This window comes from Pongo abelii, chromosome 2 (genome assembly GCF_028885655.2).
Source record: "Pongo abelii isolate AG06213 chromosome 2, NHGRI_mPonAbe1-v2.0_pri, whole genome shotgun sequence".
NCBI lineage: Eukaryota > Metazoa > Chordata > Mammalia > Primates > Hominidae > Pongo > Pongo abelii.
In genome coordinates, this window is record NC_085928.1 from 36769019 (window position 1) to 36791080 (window position 22062).

At 37.8% G+C, this 22062-nt stretch overlaps 1 protein-coding gene across 17 annotated transcripts in view; it reads left to right on the top strand.

The window, feature by feature from the left end:
* Positions 1-22062, top strand: part of SENP7 (SUMO specific peptidase 7) — a 210146-nt gene that overhangs the window by 19655 nt on the left and 168429 nt on the right. For 9 of the 17 annotated variants that reach the window (XM_024245271.3, XM_063721819.1, XM_024245273.3 and 6 more), the window contains one exon: positions 214-309. In XM_024245271.3, coding sequence (XP_024101039.2) covers positions 214-309 — 96 coding nt within the window. Of the gene's footprint in view, positions 1-213; positions 313-22062 lie in introns of all 17 variants that reach the window. The other 8 variants (XR_008523624.1, XM_054551589.2, XM_054551587.2 and 5 more) reach the window with 1 other exon arrangement.

A 22062-nucleotide genomic window follows, 5' to 3' on the forward strand; every position in this document is an offset into this window, starting at 1 on the left:
TTCTTCATTTAACTTTCATTTGACTTTCAGAGTCAAGGAGAGGTTTTTTATAAATAAAATTATATTTAATTGCATATAAATTAAGCATTGAATTTAAAACTCCTTAAAACAGTTAGCAAATTATTGATGCAGGGTAATATAGTGGTTCTGTTAGCTGAATTAGCTCTTGTATATAGTTCCGTTAAACTAATTATTTTCTCATCCTATTTTCAGATAAGAAAGATGTTAAATGCAAAACCAGAGGATGTCCATGTTCAATCACCACTGTCCAAATTCAGAAGCTCAGAACGCTGGACTCTCCCTTTGCAGGTGGTAAATAAAATTAATTTATTTTAAGTATACAGTTTTATTTGGTATGTTTAAAATATTGTAATAAAACTGAATGTTTATTTTCTGATATGTCCCTTTTTTGGTTTTCTTGTGTTATTTAATTGCAGATTTTAGTTCATTTTTGGCATGTTGAAATGATACTTTGAGGTTAGGCTCTTCAGTTTAAAACTATGTATATATAATTATGCATAATTGATTTCTTCATGAAATTTAAATCTTATTATTGTAAAATAAATTCTGTTTTAAGTTTACTAAAACGATAAGATTTATAGAATTGTTTGTTCTTATGCTCTTGACCCATTTTAAGTTTGAGAATGTATGTTTTAAAGAGTAATATAACTATTTCAAAAGATATTTTGATTATAAATCTGGACTTTATCTCATTATTAAGCATTATAATCAGGCTTTGATGAATAAGGCTTAAGATAGCAGTTTTTTGTGTTTTGTTTCTTAACTTTTATTTTAAGTTTAGTGGTACAAGTGCAGGTTTGTTCCATAGGTAACTTGTGTCATGGGGTTTATCATACAGATTATTTCATCACCCAGATATTAAGCCTAGTACCCATTAGTTATTCTTCCTGTTCCTCTCCCTCCTTCCATCCTCCAACCTCTGAAAGGCCCCAGTGTGTGTTGTTCCCTCTATGTGTCCACGTGTTCTGATCATTTAGCTCTCACTCATAAGTGAGAACATGCAGTATTTGGTTTTCTGTTCCTGTGTTAGTTTGCTGAGGATAATGGTCTCCAGCTTCATCTATGCAAAGGACATGATCTCATTCTTTTTTATGGCTGCATAGTATTCTGTGATGTATATGTACCACATTTTATTTATCTGAACTACCATGGAAGGGCATTTAGGTTCTTTAGAGTCAGGGTCTGTGTTGCTCACACTGGAGTGCAGTGGCACAATCATAGCTCATTGAATCCTTGAACTCCGGGGCTCAAGTGATCTTGCTGCCCCGCCTCCTGAGTAGCTGGGAATACAAGCAGGTGCCTGGCTACTTAAAATTTTTTTTCTGTAGAGGTGGAATCTTGCTATGTTGCCTAGGCTTGTCTTGAATTCTGGCCTTAAACAGTCTTCCTACTTTGGTCTCCCAGAGTGCTGGGATTAGAGGCATGAGCCATTGTGCCTAGCCTTGGAATGTGAAAGTCCAAGATGAAGGTGCCGGCAGGGTTGACTTCTGAGGCCTCTTTACTTGGATTGCAGATGGCTGTCTTCTCTCTGTGTTTTCACATGGCTTTTTCTCTGGGCACACATATCCCTAGTGTCTCTTCTTCTTATAAGGACATTAGTCCTATTATATTGGGACTCTACCCACATGACCTCATTCAACCCCTTTTAAGGCCCTGTCTCTGCATACAGTCACATTGGGAGTTGGGGCTTCAATATATGAATTTTGGGGGAATACAATTCAGTCCATAACTGTAGCATTTATTTTTGGATAACATGTTTTAAGTAATCTTAAATACGTATATTTTTGGTTACAAGAAAAATTAACCCTTATTTATTTACTTATTTTTTTTTGAGACAGGGTCTTGCTCTGTCACCCAGGCTGGAGTGCACTGGCGCATTCACGGCTCATTACAGCCTCAGCTTCCTGGGCTCAAGCTGTCCTCCCACCTCAGCCTCCTGAGTATCGCGGATTAGAGGCATGCACCACCATGCTTAGCTAGTTTCTAAAATTTTTTTGCAGAGACAAAGTTTGGCTATGTTGCTTAGGTGATCCTCCCACCTCAGCCTCCTGAAGTGCTGGGGTTACAGGCGTGAGCCCCCGCACTTGGCCCTATTAACCATTTTTTTTTTTTGAGATGGCGTTTTGCTCTTGTTGCCGAGGCTGGAGTGCAATGGCGCGATCTTGGCTCACCGCAACCTCTGCCTTCCGGGTTCAAGCGATTCTCCTGCCTCAGCCTCCCCAGTAGCTGGGATTACTGGCATGCGCCACCACGCCTGGCTAATTTTGTATTTTTTAGTAGAGGTGGGGTTTCTCCATGTTGGTCAGGCTGGTCTCGAACTCCCAACCTCAGGTGATCCACCCTCCTTGGCCTTCCAAAGTGCTGGGATTACAGGCATGAGGCACCGTGCCCGGCCTCCTATTAACCATTTTTAAAATTTGTTCTTAGAGGAGAGATTTGTCCTCAGTATTTTTTGCTTAAAATTAGTGTAAAAGAACATTTAGAAATTTTGTTATTAAATAATACATTTGTTGGTTTGTATTGGATACAAAGAGTACATAAAAAGGGAAACAGTAAAGGAGACCAGGTGACTTCTGTTCACTTAAAAAGGAAATAATATATTTGCATAAGGTTAGAAAATTTGGGCTGTGTAGAAAGGTACAAGGTGGGCTGTGTGTGGTGGCTCACACCTGTTATCCTAGCACTTTGAGAGGCTGAGGTGGGAGGATCTCTTGAGCCCAGGAGTTGGAGACCAGCCTAGGAAATATAGCGAGATCCTGTTTCTACTAAAAATTAAAAAATAAGCTAGGCATGGTATTGTGCCATGCTGTTTGACAGCATTTTATTTACAGTAGAACATCTTTCAAAATTGGAGTCACAGTAGAACTTCTCTCAAACCCTGCCACTGCTTTCTCAACTAAACTTATGTGATATTCTAAATCCTTTGTTGTCATTTCAACAATGTTCACAGCATCTTCACTAGAACTAGATTCCATCCAAGAAACTACTTTCTTTTAAAAAAGAAGCAACTCCTCATCTGTTTAAGTTTTTGCATAAGGTTGTAGCAATTCTGTCCCATCTTCAGGCTCCACTTTTTTTTTTTTTTTTTTTTTTTTGAGACAGAGTCTCCCTTTGTCGCCCAGGCTGGAGTGCAGAGGTGTGATCTTGGCTCACTGCAACCTCTGCCTCCTGGGTTCAAGCGATTCTCCCACCTCAGCCTCCTGAGTGACTGGTACTACAGGCGTGCACCACCATGCCTGGCTAATTTTTGTATTTTTAGTAAAGATGAGGTTTCATCATGTTGGCCACACTGGTCTTGAACTGCTGACCTCAGATGATCCACCTGCCTCAGCCTCCCAAAGTGCTGGGATTACATGCATGAGCCACCATGCCCGGCCCAGGCTCCACTTATAATTTTAATTCTCTTGCTGCTTCCACCACATCTGCAGTTACTTCCTCCATTGAGGTCTTCAACCCCTCCAAAGTATCCATAAGGGTTGCAGTCAGCTTCTTCCAAACTCGTGTTAATGTTGATATTTTGACCTTCACCCGTGAATCACAAATGTCATTAATGGCGTCTACAATGGTAGATCCTTTCCAGAAAGTTTTCAGTTTACTTTGCCCAGATCCAGCAGAGGAATCACTATATATGGTAGCTATATGATGTATTTCTTAAATTGTAAGACTTGAAAGTTGAAGTTACTCCTTGATCCATGGGTTGCAGAATAGATGCTGTGTTAGCAGGCATGAAAACAACATTAATCTCCTTGTACATCTCCATCAGCACTCTTAAGTGACAAGGTGCATTGTTAATGAGCAGTAATATTTTGAAAGGAATCTTAAAACATTTTTTTTCTTTACTTTTAAGCTCCGTTGGATTTGAGGACTCTCTTTCTGAGTAGTAGTTCTCAAAGCTTAAAAGATTCAGGAAGTCATGCTATAACAGATGTTCTGTCATCCAGGCTTTGTTGTTCCATTTCTAGAGCACAAGCAGAGTAGATTTGGCATAATTCTTAAGGGCCTAGAATTTTTCATATGGTCAGTGAGCATTGGCTTCAACTTTAAGTTACCAGCTGCATTAGCCCCTAACAAGAGAGTCATCCTGCTGTTTGAAGCTTTGAAGCCAGGCATTGACTTCTCCTCCTTGGCTATGGAAGTCCTAGATGGTATCTTCTTCCAATAGAAGGCCGCTTCATCTACTTTGGAAATGTATTGTTTAGTGTCGCAACCTTCAGCAATTATCTTAACTAGATCTTCTAGATAACTTGCTGTAGCTTCTGCATCAGCACTTCCTGCTTCGCCTCGCAATTTTATGTTATGAAGATGGCTTCTTTCCTTCAACATCATGAACCAACCTCTGCTAGCTTCAGACTCTTGTTTTGCAACTTCCTTACCTCTCTCAGCCTTCATAAAATTGAAGAGAGTTAGGATCTTACTTTGGATTAGATTTTGGCTTAGTTAAGAGAACATTGTGGCTGGTTTGATGTTCTATCCAGACCACTAAAACTTTCCCTATCAGCAGTAAGACTGTTTTGCTTTCTTATCATTAGTGTGTTCACTGGAGTAGCACTTTTAGTTTCCTTCAAGAATTGCTCCTTTGCATTCAGAACTTTGCTAACTGGTGCAAAAGTCATAGCTCTTAGCCTGTCTCGACTTTCATCATGCCTTCCTCACTAAGCTTAATAATTTTTAGTTTTTGATTTAGAGTGAGACACTTAAGACTCTTCCTTTCACTTTGAATACTTAGAGGCTACTGTAGGGTTATTAATTGGCCTAATATCAATATCCTTGTGTCTCAGATAATAGGTAGGCCCTAGGAAGAGAGAAACTGAAAAATGACCAGTTGTTGGAGCAGCGGAACACCCACATTTATTAAGTTTGCTATCTTACATGGATACAGTTAGTTGTGCCCCAAAACAGTTACAGTAGTAACATCAAATGATCAGAGATCGCCATAACAGATGCAATAATAATGAAAAAATTTGAAATATTGTGAGAATTAGAAAAATGTGTCAGAGAGACATAAAGTGTGCATGTGTTGGAGAAATGTTGTTGATAGACTTGTGTGGTGCAGGATTGCCACAATCCTTCAATTTGTTAAAAATGTAATATCTGGGCCGGGCACGGTAGCTCATGCCTGTAATCCTGGCACTTTGGGAGGCCGAGGCGGGTGGATCATGAGGTCAGGAGATCGAGACCATCCTGGCTAACATGGTGAAACCCCGTCTCTACTAAAAATACAAAAAATTAGCTGGGTGTGGTGGTGGGTGCCTGTAGTCCCAGCTACTCGGGAGGCTGAGGCAGGAGAATGGTGTGAACCCAGGAGGCGGAGCTTGCACTGAGCTGAAATCGTGCCACTGCACTCCAGCCTGGGCGACAGAGCGAGACTCCATCTCAAAAAAAAAAAAATGTAATATCTGATAAGCACAACAAATAAAGCAAAGCACAATAAAACAAGGTATGCCTATATTTACTTATAGTTTTTTTGGTGTGTTTACAGTAGTATGAATTATAAAACTTGCATAGACGCATATAGTTATCATCACAATTAAAATATTAGGTCCATGACTCCAAAAAATATATTTGTGCTGTCCACTTTGTAGTAGTTCCTCCCCTTACCCCTAACCTCTGGTGACATTGGTGTTTTTGTGCCTGTAATTCTCTGTTTTCTAGAATGCCACATAAATGCAATCATGCAGTATGTAATGTTTTGAGAGTGGCTTTTTTCACTCAGTATAATGCCATTGAGAGTGATCTCTGTTAACCCTTGAAGGACATTTGGGTTGTTTCCAATTTTTGGTGATTATGAATAAAGCTGCTATAAACATTCATAGGTTTTTATGCGAATGTAAGTTTTAATTTCTCTGGGGTAAATAGGAGTGAAATTTCTAGATTATGTGGTAAATGTGTATTTAACTGTCAAACTATTCTAGAGTGGTTGTAACATTTTACATTCCCACCAGTAATGAATGAGATTTCTGGATGCTGTCTGTCTTTGGTAGTACTTGGTACTGTCAAGGTATATTTATTGGGTTGCTGCAAAAGTAGTAACAGTGTTGCCACTAAAAGCAAAAACTGCAATTACATTAGCACCAATCTTATATTTCTTAAAATAATAGACTTGACTTTTTTGGAGGAGTTTTAGGTTTACAGAAAAATTGAGGGGAAAGTACAGAGAATTCCTATATATTCTTTTATAGCCTGTCACTCCTTTCCCCTAGCTTCTTCTATTACTATCTTACTGTGAAAGTTGTCAGAATCCAAATGGAGTCACTAGTGTTAAAAAAGCCCTTAAAAGTAGAGCTGGGGAAGGCTTTCACACTTGTATGTCTGTTAACAAAAACTGTCACAGAAGACCCTGAAAACCACAACCTTGCACAAAGGCTGTTACAGCCTTGCACAAAAAAATCTCTGCAAGGACATCTGCCCAACTGCCTGTCTAGCCTTGTGTAGGGGTCACCCTTGTTAATGATTTTTGTAGCCAGGGTAACTTATTTTGAAACAGTTGTGTAATCCTCTTCATTTTTTACTTTAAGAACCTTTGTCTTTCTTTCCTCCCTGAAAACACATAGTTTACTATGACACGTATATTCCCATTGTAATGCTCGACTCCCCGGTAGATATCTTCTTTTAGAGAGCTTCTCTGTTATATAGGTACACATTATATTAGTGTGGTACATTTGTTACAATTGATGAGCTGATATGAATACGTTATTATTTAACTAAAGTGTACAGTTTTACATCAGGGTTCACTCCTTGCATTGTATATTCTATAGGTTTTGACAAATATGCCGTGACGTGTATCTGTCATTACAGTGTAGTACAGAAAAATGTTATGGCTCTTAAAATCCTCTATATCCTACTGATTTAAAAAATCTCCATTGTGTTTCCTTTTTCAGAATTCATATAAAACTTGGAATCATATAGCCTTTTCAGGTTGGCTTCTTTCGGTTAACAATATACTGTTAAGATCACTCCTTGTTTTCTAGTAGCTTATGGTTCATTTTGTCTCAAAATTTAAAAAAACATACTTTTTCTCTTTTTTTTTTTTTTTTTGAGACAGGGTCTCGCTTTGTTGCCCAGGCTGGAGTGCAGTGGTGCAATCACAGCTCACTGCAGCCTCGACCTGGGCTCAAGCCATCCTCCCACCTCAGCCTCCTGAATAGCTGGGACAACTGATGTGTGCCACCACACCTGGCTAATTTTTAATTTTTTTGTATAGATGGAGACTCCCTATGTTGCCCAGGCTGGTCTCAAACAAACTCCTGGGCTTTAGCAATCTGCCCACTTCACCCTCCCAAAGTGCTGGGATTATAAGCGTGAACCACTGTGTCCAGCAAACAAAACAAAACAAAACAAAAAAACAAAAAAACACCCAACTATATATCTATATACACTTTGATTTTTATAGCAGTTATTGGTTCATGGCAAAATTGAGCAGAAAGTGCAGAGTTCACATATACCATCTGTCCCCCCTTGAGAGTCTCCCTGATATCCTTTTTTAAATTGCTAGACACATTCTAAAAGAGTTGTAACACTTATCATTTCTTTTTATTGGTGAATAATATTCGATTGTGTACATGTATAACAGTTTGCCCATTCACCTATTGAAAAAACAACTTGTTGCTTCCAAGTTTTTAGCAGTTATGAATAAAGCTGCTATAAACGTTTGTGTGCAGGCTTTTGGGTAGACCTAAGTTTTCACCTTATTTGAGTAAATACCAAGGAGGACAATTGCTGAATTGTGTTGTAAGAATATGTTTAGTTTTTGTCAGAAACTGCCAAAGTTTCTTCCAAAGTGGTTGTATCATTTTGTGTGCCCACCAGCAACTAATGAGACTTCCTGTTGCTCCAAATTCTTGCCAGAATTTGGTTTGTCAGTGTTTTGGATTTTAGTTATTCTAACCGATGTATAGTGGTATTTTTATTTTATTTTATTTTTTAAACTTAGAAGTTTTCAATTTTATTTTTAAGGATTTTTTTAGAGCAGTTTTAGGTTCACAGTGGAATTGAGAGGAAAGTACAGAGATTTTTCATACGCCCCTTTCCCCCATACATGTATAGCCTCCCACATTATCAGTATTCTCCACCAGAGTGATACATTTGTTATGATTAACGAACTTACCTTGACACCATCCCCAAAATCCATAGTTTACATTAGGGTTTACTCTTGGTGATGTGCATTCTATGAGTTTGGACAAATGTCTAATGACATATATCTACCATTATAGTATTATACACAGTATTTTCACTGTCCCCCATATCCTCTGTGCTCCAGTCATCCCTCCCCCCACCGAACCCCTGGCAACTACCAACCTTTTTACTTTCTCCACAGTTTTGCCTTTTCTAGAATGTCATATAGTTGAAGTCATACATATACAGCCTTTTCAGATTGGCTTCTTTCACTTAGTAGTATGCATTTAAGTTTTCCCATGTCTTTTCATGGCTTCATAGCTCATTTCTTTTTAGTGCTGAGTAACATTCCATTGCCTGGATGTCTTACAGTTTATTTCTGCATTTGTATACCTAGGACATTTTGGTCACTTCTAAGTTTTGGCAGCTATGAATAAAGCTACTGTTAACATCTGTGTACAGGGTTTTGTGTCGACATTTTTTGAGCTTCTTTGGGTAATAAATAATAAGGAGCAAGATTGTTAGATCTTATGGTAGGAATGTGTTTAGTTTTGTGAGGAAACTACAAAACTACCTTCCAAAGTGGCGGTACCATTGCTCATTCCCTACAGCAATGAATGAGAGTTCCTGTTGCTTCTTATCTTTGCCAGTATTTGGTGGTATTAATATTCTGGATTTTTGCCATTTTAATAGGCATGTAGTAGTATCTCATGGTTGTTTTATTTTCATTTTTCTGATTGCATGTGATGTGGAGCATCTTTTCATATGCTTATTTGCCATCTGTGTATATTTGGTGTTATGTTTGTTAAGATATTTGGTCCATTCTTTAATCAAGCTTTTCATTTTCTTTTTTTTAAAATTATTTATTTTCCATAAGTTATTGGGGTACAGGTGGTATTTGGTGCCACAAGTAAGTTCTTTAGTGGTGATTTGTGAGATTTTGGTGCATCCATCACCCGAGCAGTGTACACTACACCATATTTGTAGTCTTTTGTCCCTCACCTGCCTCCCACTCTTTCCCCCAAGTCCCTAAAGTCCATTGTATCATACTTATGTCTTTGCATCCTCATAGCTTAGCTCCCACATATCAGTGAGAACATATGATGTTTGGTTTTCCATTCCTGAGTTACTTCATTTAGAATAATAGTCCCCAATCTCATGCAGGTAATTGCACATGCTGTTAATTCATTCTTTTTTTATGGCAGAGTAGTACTCCATCATTCATAGATATCTATATCTATCTCTCTCTCTCTCTCTCTCTCTCTCTCTATATATATATATATATATATATGTATCTCACAGTTTCTTTATCCACTTGTTGATGGATGGGCATTTGGGTTGGTTCCACAATTTTGCAGTTGTGAATTGTGCTGCTATAAATATGCATGTGCAAGTATCTCTTTCGAATAATGACTTCTCTTCTTCTGGATAGATACCCAGTAGTGGGATTGCTGGATCAAATGGTAGTTCTACTTTTAGTTCTTTAAGCAATCTCCACACTGTTTCTGTAGTGGCTGTACTAGTTTTCATTCCCACCGGCAGTGTAGAAGTGTTCCCTGTTGGCTGCATCCATGCCAACATCTACTGTTTTTTGATTTTTTGATTATGGCCATTCTTGCAGGAGTCAGGTGGTATCGCATTGTGGTTCTGATTTGCATTTCCCTGATTATTAGTGATGTTGAGCATTTTTCATGTTTGTTGGCCATTTGTATATCTTCTTTTGAGAACTGTCAATTCATGTCCTTAGCCCACTTTTTGATGGGATTGTTTGTTTTTTTCTTACTTATTTGTTTGAGTTCGTTGTAGATTCTGTATATTAGTCCTTTGTCAGATGTATAGATTGTGAAGATTTTCTCCCACTCTGTGGATTGTCTGTTTACTCTGCCAACTGTTCCTTTTGGCCTGCAAAAGCTCTTTAGTTAATTAGGTCTCAGATATTTATCTTTGTTTTTATTGCATTTGCTTTTCAGTTCTTGGTTCATGAAATCCTTGCTTAATCCAATGTCTAGAAGGGTTTTTCCAATGTTATCTTCTAGAATTTTTATACTTTCAGGTCTTAGGTTTAAGTCTTTAATCTTGAGTTGATGTTTGTATAAGGTGAGAGATGAGAATCCAGTTTCATTTTCCTACATGTGGCTAGCCAATTATCCCAGCACCATTTGTTGAAAAGGGTATACTTTCCACATTTTATATTTTTGTTTGCTTTGTTGAAGATCAGTTGGCTGTAAGTATTTGGGTTTATTTCTGGGTTCTCTATTCTGTCCCATTGGTCTATGTGCCTATTTTTATACCAGTACCACACTGTTTTGGTGACTATGGCGTTATGGTATAGTTTGAAATGAGGTAGTGTGATGCCTACAGATTTGTTCTTTTTGCTTAGTCTTGCTTTAGTTATGCAGGCTCTTTTTTGTTTCCATATAAATTTTAGAATTGTTTTTTCTCATTGTGTGAAGAATGATGGTGGTATTTTGATGGGGATTGCATTGAATTTGTAGATTGCTTTTGGCAGAATGGTCATTTTCACAATATTGATTGTAGCATCTGTGAGCATGGGATGTGTTTCCATTTGTTTGTGTCATCTATGATTTCTTTCAGCAGTGTTTTTTAGTTTTCCTTGTAGAGGTCTTTTGACTCCTTGTTTAGGTTTATTCCTCAGTATTTTATTTTTTTTTGGCAGCTATTGTAAAAAAGGTTGAGTTATTGATTTGATTCTTTGCTTGGTTGCTGTTGGTGTATAGAAGAGCTACTGATTTGTGTGCATTAATCTTGTATTCGAAAACTTTGCTGAATTATTTTATCAGTTCTAGGAGCTTTCTGGAGGAGTCATTAGGGTTTTCAAGGTAAATGATCATATCGTCAGCAAAAAGTGACAGTTTGACTTCCTCTCTACCGATTTGGATGCCCTTTATTTCTTTCTCTTGTGTGATTGCTTTGGCTAGGACTTCCAGTACTATTTTGAAGAAGAGTGGTGAGAGTGGGCATCCTTGTCTTATTCCAGTTCTCAGAGGAAATGCTTTCAACTTTTCCTCATTCAGTATTATGTTGGCTGTGGGTTTGTCATAGATGGCTTTTATTATATTGAGATATATCCTTTGTATGCTGATTTTGCTGAGAGTTTTAATCATAAAGAGATGCTGGATTTTGTCAAATGTTTTTTCTGCATCTATTGAGGTGATCTTGGGTTTTTGTTTTTAATTCTGTTTATGTGGTGTATCACATTTATTGACTTGTGTGTTAAACCATCCCTGCATCCCTGATATGAAACCCACTTGATCATGGCGAATTATCTTTTTGATATGTTGTTGGATTCAGTTAGCTAGTATTTTGTTAAGGATTTTTGCATCTATGTTCATTAGGGATATTGGTCTGTAGTTTTCTTTTTTTGTTTTGTCTTTCCTGGTTTTGGTATTAGGGTGATACTGTCTTCATGGAATGATTTAGGGAGGGTTCCCTCTTTCCTATCCTGTGGAATAGTGTCAATAGGATTAGTATCAGTTCTTCTTTGAATGTCTAGTAGAATTCTCCTGTGAATCCATCTGGTCCTGGACATTTTTTTGTTGGTAATTTTTAAATTACCATTTCAATCTCGCTGCTCATTATTGGTCTGTTCAGGGCATCTAATTCTTCTGGATTTAAGCCGGGAAGGTTGTATTTTTTCCAGGAGTTTAATCCGTCTCTTCCAGGTTTTCTAGTTAATGTGCATAAAGGTGTTCATAGTAGCCGTAAATGATCTTTCGTATTTCAGTTGTGTCAGTTGTAATATCTCCTGTTTTGTTTCTTAGGTTATTTGGATTTTCTCTTTTCTTTTCTTGGTTAATCTTGCTTATGGTCTATCAATTTTATTTGTCTTTTCAAAGACAAAAAGACAGCTTTTTGTTTCATTTATCTTTTGTATTTTTTTGGTTTGTTTATATTTCTTTAGTTGTGCTCTGATCTTGGTAATTTCCTTTCTTCTGTTGGGTTTGGGTTTGGTTTATTCTTGTTTCTCTAGTTCCTTGAGGTGTAACCTTAGAATGTCAGTTTGTGCACTTTCAATCTTTTTGATGTAGGTGCTTATGGCTATGAACTTTCCTCTTAACACTGCCTTGGCTGTATCCCATAGGTTTTAATAGGTTGTGTCATTATTGTCATTCAGTTCAAAGAATTTTTTAATTTCTGTCTTGATTTCATTTTTGACCCATTGCTTATTCAGGAGCATGTTATTTAATTTCCATGTATTTGCATGGTTCTGAAGTTTCCTTGTGGAGTTGGTTTCCAGGTTTATTCCCTTGTGGTCTGAGAGAGTGTTGATATAATTTCAGTTTTCTTAAATTTACTGAGGCTCGTTTTATGGCCTATCATGTTGTCTTGGAGAAAGTTCCAGGTACTGTTGAATAGAATGTGTATTCCGCAGTTATTGGATGAAATGTTTTATATATATATATGTATTTTATATATATAATGTTATATATATGTATTTTATATATATAATGTTATATATATGTAAATATATATTTACATATAATAAATATAAATGTTATATATAATATATAGATAATATATATTGTATATATTATATATAGATAATATATATTGTATATATTATATATAGATAATATATATTGTATATATTATATATAGATTATATATTGTATATATTATATATAGATAATATATATAATCTATATATAATATATAAATAATAATAAATATATAAATATCTATTATATATAATAAATATAAATATAAATGTTATATATGTATATGTAAATGCTAAGTCCATTTGTTTTAAGGTATGGTTTAAATCCATTGTTTCTTTTTTGTCTTTCTGTCTTCATGACCTGTATAGTGCTGTCAGTGGAGTATTAAAGTCCCCCACTATTATTATGTTGCTGTCTATTTCATTTCTTAGGTCTATTAGTAATTGTTTTATGAATTTGGGAGTGCCAGTGTTAGGTGTGTATATGTTTAGGATTGTTATATTTTCCTGTTGGACAAAGCCTTTTACCATTATATAATGCCCCTCTTTGTCTCTTTTAACTGCTGTTGCTTTAAAATTTGTTTTGTCTGATACAAGAATAGCTACTCCTGCTCGCTTTTGGTGTCCATGTGCATGAAATGCCATTTTCCACCCCTTTACCTTAAGTTTATGTGATTCCTTATGTGTTAGGTGAGTTTTCTGAAGGCAGCAGATAGTTGGTTGGTGCGTTCTTATCCATTCTGCAGTTCTGTATCTTTTAAATGGAGCATTTAGGCCATTTACATTCAATGTTAGTATTGAAATGTGAGGTACTGTTGCATTCATACTTTTTGTTGCCGGTGTACTTTGGTTTTTTGTTTTTGCTTTTTAACTTGTATTTTTGTTTTATAGGTTCTGTGTAATTTATGCTTTGAAGAGGTTCTGTTTTGATGTGTTTCCAGGATTTGTTTCAAGATTTAGAGCTCCTTTTCTCAGTTCTTATAGTGGTGGGTTGGTAGTGGCAAATTCTCTCAGCATTAATTTGTCTGAAAATGACTGTATCTTTCCTTCATAAATGATACTTAATTTCATTGGATACAGAATTCTTGGCTGATAATTGTTTGTTTGAGGAGGCTGAAGATAGCCCCAATTCCCTTCTAGCTTCTAGGGTTTCTACTGATAAATCCACTGTTAATCTGATAGGTTTTCCTTATAGGTTACCTGGTGCTTCTGTCTCACAGCTCTCAAGATTCTTTCCTTTGTCTTAACTTTCGATAAACTGATTGCCGTGTGCCTAGGTGAAGATCTTTTTGTGATGAAATTTCCAGGTGTTCTTTCTGCTTCTTGTATTTGGATGTCTAGGTCTCTAGCAAGGCCAGGGAAGTTTTCCTTGGTTATTCTAGAATATGTTTTCCAAGCTTTTAGAATTTTCTTCTTCCTCAGCAACACTGATTATTCTTATGTTTGGTTGTTTAACATAATCTCAGACTTCTTGGAGACTGTTCATATTTTCTTGTTCTTTTGTCTTTGTTGGATTGGGTTAATTCAAAGACCTTGTCTTCGAGTTCTGAATTTCTTTCTTCTACTTGTTTAATTCTATTGGTGAGACTTTCCAGAGCATTTCACATTTCTAAAAGTATGTCCAAAGTTTCCTGAACTTTTTATTGTTTTTTTTCTTTAAGCTATCTATTTCCTTGAATATTTCTCCCTTCACTTTTTGTATCATTTTTTGGATTTCCTTGCATTGGACTTCATCTTTCTCTGGTCCCTCCCTGATTAGCTTTATGACTATCTTCCTGAATTATTTTTCAGGTAAATCAGGGATTTCTTCTGGGTTTGGATCCATTGCTGGTGAACTAGTGTGATTTTGTGGGGGGTGTTGAAGAGCCTTGTTTTGTCATATTATCAGAGTTGTTTCTGGTTCCTTCTCATTTGGGTAGGCTCTGTCAGAGGGAAGGTCTAGGGCTGAAGGCTGTTGCTCAGATTCTTTTGTCCCATGGGGTGTTCCCTTGATGTAGTACTCTCCCCCTTTTCCTATGGATGTGGCTTCCTGTGAGCTGAACTGCAGTGATTGTTGTCTCTCTTCTGGGTCTAGCCACCCAGCGAGTCTTCCCAGCTCTGGCCTCGTACTGGGGGTTTTCTGGACAGAGTCCTGTGATATGAGTCATCTATGGATCTCTCAGCCGTGAATAGCAATGCCTTTTCCAGTGGAGGTAGTGGCGGGGTGCAATGGACTCTATGAGGGTTCTTAGCTTTGGTGTTTTAATGTTCTATTTTTGTGCTGGTCGACCTCCTGCCAGGAGGTGACACGTTCCAGAAAGCATCAGCTATGGTAGGATAGAGAGGCACTGGCGGTGGGAGGGGCTCTAGAACTCCTAAGGTTATATGTCCTTTGTCTTATGCTACCAGGGTGGATAGGGAAGGACCATCAGGTGGGGATGGAGCTAGGCATGTCTGAGCTCAGATTCTACTTGGGTGGGTCTTGTTTTGGCTGCTGTGGGGGATGTGGGTGAGATTCCCAGGTCACTGGAGTAGGGTACCTAGGAGGATTATGGCTGCCTTTGCTGAGTCATGCAGGTTGTCAGGGCAGTGGGGGAAAGGTGACAGTCACAGACCTCACCCAGCGGTCTCTCTCTCACTGTGCTGCCCTCAACAGTCCCGAGTCTCTTTCCAGTCTGAGGGTGTGAACGGGCTTCTCACCCCATTCAAACGGTTAGAAAGTTCTGCTAGAGATTTCCTTCTCCCTGTGGAGTTATACCCCTGCTCCTCTGGTCATCCACCCAATGGATTCCTGTGGTGCCAGGCAGGAATGGCCTGCTAGGGGATGCAGCGAGCTCCCAGGGCCTTTTTGCTGCTTTCTCTACCCCTGTATTTCACCTGGCTCTCTAAATTGGCTCAGCTCCAGGTTAGGTCGGAAACTTCTCCTGCAAACAGACCTTCAGCTTTTCCAGTGGGGGCACGTGTTCGGGAGAGGAAGGTCTCCCTTTCCCACTTCCGCAGTTGGGGCACTCACAGTATTTGGAGTGTCTCCTGGGTCCTGCAGGAAAAGTCCACTTCCTTTAGAGGGTCTATGGGCCCTCTTGGGATTGCTGGTTTGTTGTTGCTGTCGATCTGGGGCTAAAATCCACAATGAGAGCTTCTGCAAGCTGCTCTGCGTGTAGCTGCAATCTGATGCTGCCACCTGTCCACCATGAGGATTTCAAGCTGTTCATTTTCTTACTGTTGAGTTGTAAGAGTTCTTCGTATATTTAGATAACAGTCCTGTACCAGATATGTCATTTTCAAATATTTTCTCTCAGTCTTTGGCTTGCCTTCTCATTCTCTTGACATTGTCTTTCCAGAACAGAAATTTTTAATTTTAATGAAGCCCAGCTTATCAATTCATTCTTTCATGGATTGTGGCTTTGGTGTCATGTTTAAAAATCCACTGATAGACTCAAAGTCATCTAGATTTTGTCCTATGTTATCTTCTAGGAGTTTTATGGTTTTGCATTTTGCATTCAGGTTTGTGATCCAGTTTGAGTTAATTTTTTTTTTTTTGAGACAGAGTCTTGCTCTGTTGCCCAGGCTGGAGTACAGTGGTGTAATTTCGGCTTACTGCAACTGCCATCTCCTGGGTTCAAGCAATCTCCTGCCACAGCCTTCTGAGTAGCTGGGATTGATTACAGGCACCTGCCACCATGTCTGGACCTGGCTAATTTTTGTATTTTTAGTAGAAGTGAGGTTTCACCATGTTGGCCAGGCTGGTCTCAAACTCCTGACTTCAAGTGATCAGCCAGCCTTGGCCTCCCAAACTGCTGGGATTACAGGTGCAAGCCACCATGCCCAGCCCAGTTTGTGTTAATTTTTATGAAGGATGTGAGGTCTTTGTCCAGATTATTCTTTTGCATGTGGATATCCAGTTGCTCTAGCACAGTTTGTTGAAAATACCTTTTTCTTTTTAGTAATTTGAACTTTCAGACTCAGCTAGTACATATGCAGGTTTGTTACATGGGTATACTGCTTGATGCTGAGGTTTAGGGTACTATTATGCCATCACGCAGGTAGGGAGCATAGTATCCAATAGTTAGTTTTTCAACCCTTTTCCCACCCCCTTTATTCCCCACTAGTAGTCCCCAATGTCTGTTTTTGCCATCTTTATGTCCATGATTACCCAATGTTTAGCTCCCACACTGGATGCTCATGGACATAAAGATGGTATGGGTGGCCATAAGTGAGAACATGTAGTATTTTGTTTTCTGTTCCTGCATTAATTAACTTAGATGATCCTATGTTGCTGCACAGGACATGATCTTGTTCTTTTTTTATGGCCGCATAGCATTCCATGGTGTGTGTGTACCACTTTTTTTTAATCCAATCCACCACTGATGAGCACCTAGGTTGATTCCATGTCTTTGCTATTGTGAATAGCGCTGCAGTAAACATTTGACTGCATGTGTCTTTTTGGCAGAATGATTTATTTTCTTTTGGACATATACTCAGTAATGGGATTGCTGGTTCAAATGGTAGGTCTATTTTAAGTTCTTTGAGAAATTTCCAAACTGCTTTCCACAGTGGCAGAACTAATTCCCACCAACAGTGGATAAGCATTCCCTTTTCTTTACAGCCTTGCCAGCATTTGTTGTTGTTGTTTTGACTTTTTAGTAACAGCCATTCTGACTGGTGTGAGATGGTATCTCATTGTGGTTTTGATATGGATTGAAAGGAACTTTTTTCATTCTATTGCTTTTGCCTCTTGGCCAAAGATCAGTTGACTATATGTGGGTCTATTTTTGGGCTGTGTATTCTGTTTCTTTGATCTATTTATTAAAAAAAATAAAAAGATAGGTCACCATAGTGCCTAAGAAAAAATAAGAAAAAATATTCTTTCACCCATACCACACTTTCTTGATTAGTGTAGCTTTATAATAGGTCTTGAAGATTGGCATTGTCAGTCCTCTATGTTTTTCTCTTTAAAAATTGTGTTTGTTATGCCTAGTCGTTTGCTTCTCTATAAACTTTCTAGTCATTTGTTGATATCCACAAAGTAACTTGCTGGGATTTTGATTGACATTGCATTGAATCTGTTGATCAACTTGTGAAGAAGTGACATCTGAATAATATTGATTCTTGTTATCCATGAACATGGAATATTTTTCTGTTTATTTGGTTCTTTGATTTCTTTCATCAGAGTTTTGTAGCTTTCTTCATACAGATCTTGTACATATTTTGTTAGAGTTATACCAAAGTCTTTCTTTCTTTTTTTTTTTTTGTTGAGACAGTCTCGCTCTATCGCCCAGGCTGGAGTGCAGTGGTGCAATCTCAGCTCACTGCAAGCTCCGTCTCCTGGATTCATGCCATTCTCCTGCCTCAGCCTCCCAAGTAGCTGGGACCACAGTTGCCCACCACCATACCTGGCTAATTTTTTTGTATTTTTAGTAGAGACAGGGTTCCACCGTGTTAGCCAGGATAGTATCGATCTCCTGACCTCATGATCCGCCTGCCTCGGCCTCCCAAAGTGCTGGGATTACAGACACGAGCCACCGCACCTGGCCAAGTATTTCATTTTTTATGTGCTAATGTAAATGTTATTGTGTTTTTAATTTCAAATTCCAGTTATTTATGCAGGTATATAGGAAAGTGATTGACTTTGTATATTAATCTTGTATCATGCAACCTTGCTGTAATTGCTTATTGGTTTCAGTTTTTTTGTTCATTCTTTTGGAATTTCCACATCGACAGTTACGTCATCTGCAAACAAAGACAGTTTTATTTCCCAATCAGCATATCTTTTTAAAAAGTGATAAATATTTGCACATATTTATGGCATACATGTGATATTTTGTTACATGTAAAGAATGTGTAATGACCAAATCAGGGTGTTGAGGATATCCATCATCACAAGCGTTTATTATTTCTATGTTTTGAGAACATTTCAAGTTCTTACTTCTAGTTACTTTGAAATATACAATACATTGATGTTAACTATAGTCACTGTATTCTACTACTGAATATTAGAACTTACTCCTTCTATCTAGCTGTATGTTTGTAGCCATTAACCAACCTCTCTCCATTGTGAACTCTCCCCTCTACACCCTTCCCAGCCTCTAGTATCTATAATTCTACCGTCTACCTTCATGAGATCAACTTTTTCAGCACCCACATATGAGTGAATACATGGAATATTTTTCTTTCTGTTTCTGGCTTACTTCATTTAACGTAATGACCTTCAGTTGCATCCATGTTGCTGTACATGACAGAACTTTATTCTTTTTTATGGCCAAATTATGTTTAATTGTGTAAATACACCATATTTTCTTTATCCATTTGTCCATTGATGGGCAGTTTGGTTGGTTCTATATCATTGCTGTCGTGAGTAGTGCTGCAGTAAACATGGGAGTGTATGTATCCTATTGAAATATTGTTTTCCTTTCCTTTGGATAAATACCCAGTAGTGGGATTACTGTATCATGGGTTAGTTCTATTTTTAGTGTTTTTTTTTTGGGAAATCTCCATACTGTTTTTCATAATAGCTATACTAATTTACATTCCCACCAACAGTGTATGTGAGTTCCTTTTTTCCTACATTCTCACCAGCATCTGTTATTTTTTTGTCTTTCTGACAATAGCTATTCTGACTGGGATAAGACGATATCTCATTGTGGTTTTATTTACATTTCCCTAGTGGTTAGTGATGTTGAGCATTTTTTCATGTACCTGTTGGCCATTTGTATGTCTTCTTTTAAGAAATGTCTATTCATGCCCTTTGCCCACTGTTTAACGGGATTTGTTGTTTTTGTTGAGTTTTTGAGTTCCTTGTGTATTCTGCATATTAGTCCCTTATCAGATGAGTATTTTGCAAATATTTTCTCCTATTCTTTAGGCTGTCTCTTCATTCTATTGATTGTTTCCTTAGCCATACAGAAGCCATTGTCTATTTTTGTTTTTGTTGCTTCGCTTTTGAGGTCTTAGTCATAAAATCTTTGCCTAGACCGATGTCCTGAGGTGTTTCCTTTTAGTAGTTTTATAGTTTCAGGTATTATGTTTAAGTTGTCAATCCATCTTAAGTTGATTTTTGTATATGGTGAGGAATAGGGGTCTGGTTATATTTTTCTGCATATGGATATCTTGTTTTCTCAGCACCATTTATTGAAGAGGGTGTTCCTTCCCCAGTGTGTGTTAGGGTGCCTGAGTTGAAAATCATTTTACTTTAAATACATGGATTTATTTATTAGTTCTTTATTCTGTTCCATTGCTCTGTGGGTCTGTTTTTAATACCAAATACTATGCTGTTTTCGTTACCATAGCCTTATAATATAGTTTGAAGTCAGGTAGTATGATGCCTCTAGTTTTTTTCTGTTTTCTCAGGAATACTTTGGCAATTTAGATTCTTGTTTCCATACAAATTTTAGGTTTATTATCTTTCACTGCTATGAAATAGCCATTGGTCTTTTGATAGGGATTGCATTGAATCTGTTGATTGCTGCATAGTATGGTCATTTTAACAATATGAATTCTTCCAGTTCATGAACATGATATGTCTTGCATTTGTTCATATCCTCTTCAGTTTTTTCCATTAGTGTTTTGTAGTTTTCCTCATGGAGGTCTTTTACTTCTTTGGTTAAATTTATTCCTAGTTTTTTTTTGTTTGTGTGTGTGTGTGTGTTTTTTTGTATCTGTTGTAAATGGAATTGCTATCTGGATTTCATTTTCAGTTAGTTCATTGTTGGTGTATAAAATCACTACTTTTTTTTTTTTTTTTTGACAGAGTCTCACTCTGTCATCCAGGCTGGAGTGCAGTGGCGTGGTCTTGGCTCACTGCAACCTCCACTTTCTGGGCTCAGGTGATCCCACCTCAGCCTCCCTATTAGCTAGCACAGAATCACTACATTTTTGATGTTGATTTTGTGTCGTTCATCATATCTGAACCTGCATATGAGATCTGAGTCTTTTTTTTTTTTGACACAGTTTCACTCTGTCATCCAAGCTGGAGTATAGTGGCATGATCATCTGCAAGTTCACTGCATCTTCCTGGGCACAAGGAAACCATCCTCCTGCCTCAGCCTCTCAAGTAGCTGGGACTACAGGCACGTGCCATCATGCCTGGCTAATTTTTATTGTTTAAAATTGTTTTGCAGAGGATGGTGTCTCGCCATGTTGCTCAGGCTGGTCTTGAATTCCTGCCTTGGCCTCCCAAAGTGCTGGAACAGCAGGCATGAGCCACTGCACCCAGCTGAGATCTGAGTCTTTTTTGGTGAAGTTTTTAGGTTTTTCTAAATATAAGATCATGTCTTCTGCAAAGAGGGATAATTTTACTTCCTCTTTTCCAATTTGGATGTCTTTTATGTTTTCTCTTGCCTGATTGCTCTGGCTAGGACTTCCATTACTATGTTGAATAAGCATGGTGAATATGTGCATCCTGTTTTGTTCCAGTTCTTAGAGGGAAGTCTTTTAGCTTTTCTTCATTCGGTATGATGTTAGCTGTGGATTTGTAATATATGGCCTTTATCCTGTTGAGGTATGTTCTTTTTATGGCTAGTTTCTTGAGCATTTTAGTCATAAAGTGATACATTATTTTATCAAATATTTTTTCTGCGTCTGTTGAGGTGACTGCATGGTTTTTGTTTTTCATCCTATTGATGTAATGTGTCATGTTTATTGATTTGCATATGTTGAACCATTCTTGCATCCCTGAATACAATCTCATTTAGATTATGGTGTATTATCTTTTTAAAGTGCTTTTGGATTCGGTATGCTATTAATAATGTTTTGTTGAGGCATTTTGTGTCTGTTTTCATAAGGGATATTGGCTGGAAGTATTCTTTTTTGTGTGCATTTCCTTGTCTTCTTTTGGTATTAGGGTAGGGATGACTTCGTAGAATGAGTTAGGAAGAATTCCATCACCTTCTATTGTTTGGAATAGTTTCAGAAGATTTGGTATTCTTCTTTGTAAGTTTGGTAGAAATTGGCAATGAAGCCATCAGGTTATGGGCTTTTCTTTTTTGGGAGCCTTTTTATTATTGAACCTTTTAAAATTTTATTTAGTGACAGGGTCTTGCTCTGTTGTCCAGGCTGTAGTACAGTGGCATGATCATTCTCCTTGTAGCCTAGCTTAGAATTCCTGGGCTCAAGTGATCCTCTCACCTCAGCCTCCTGAGCAGCTAGTATCACAGGTATGCACGACCATGGCTGGCTAATTAAAAATTTTTTTTTGGTAGAGGTGGGGTCTTGCTATATTGCCTAGGCTGTTCTCAAACTCCTGGACTCAAGCAGTCCTCCCAACTTGGCCTTTCAAAGCACTGGGATTGCAGGCATAAGCCACTGTGCCTGGCCTACTCATTCAGTCTTGTTATTTGTTATTGGGTTGTTTAGGGTTTCTGTTTCTTTCTGGTTCAGTCTCGATAGGTTATATGTGTCCAGAAATTTATCTATCTTTTTCTAAGTTTTTCAGTTTGTTAGCTTGTAGTTGTTCATAGTAGTCTCTGATAATCTTTTGTATTTCTCTGGTATCA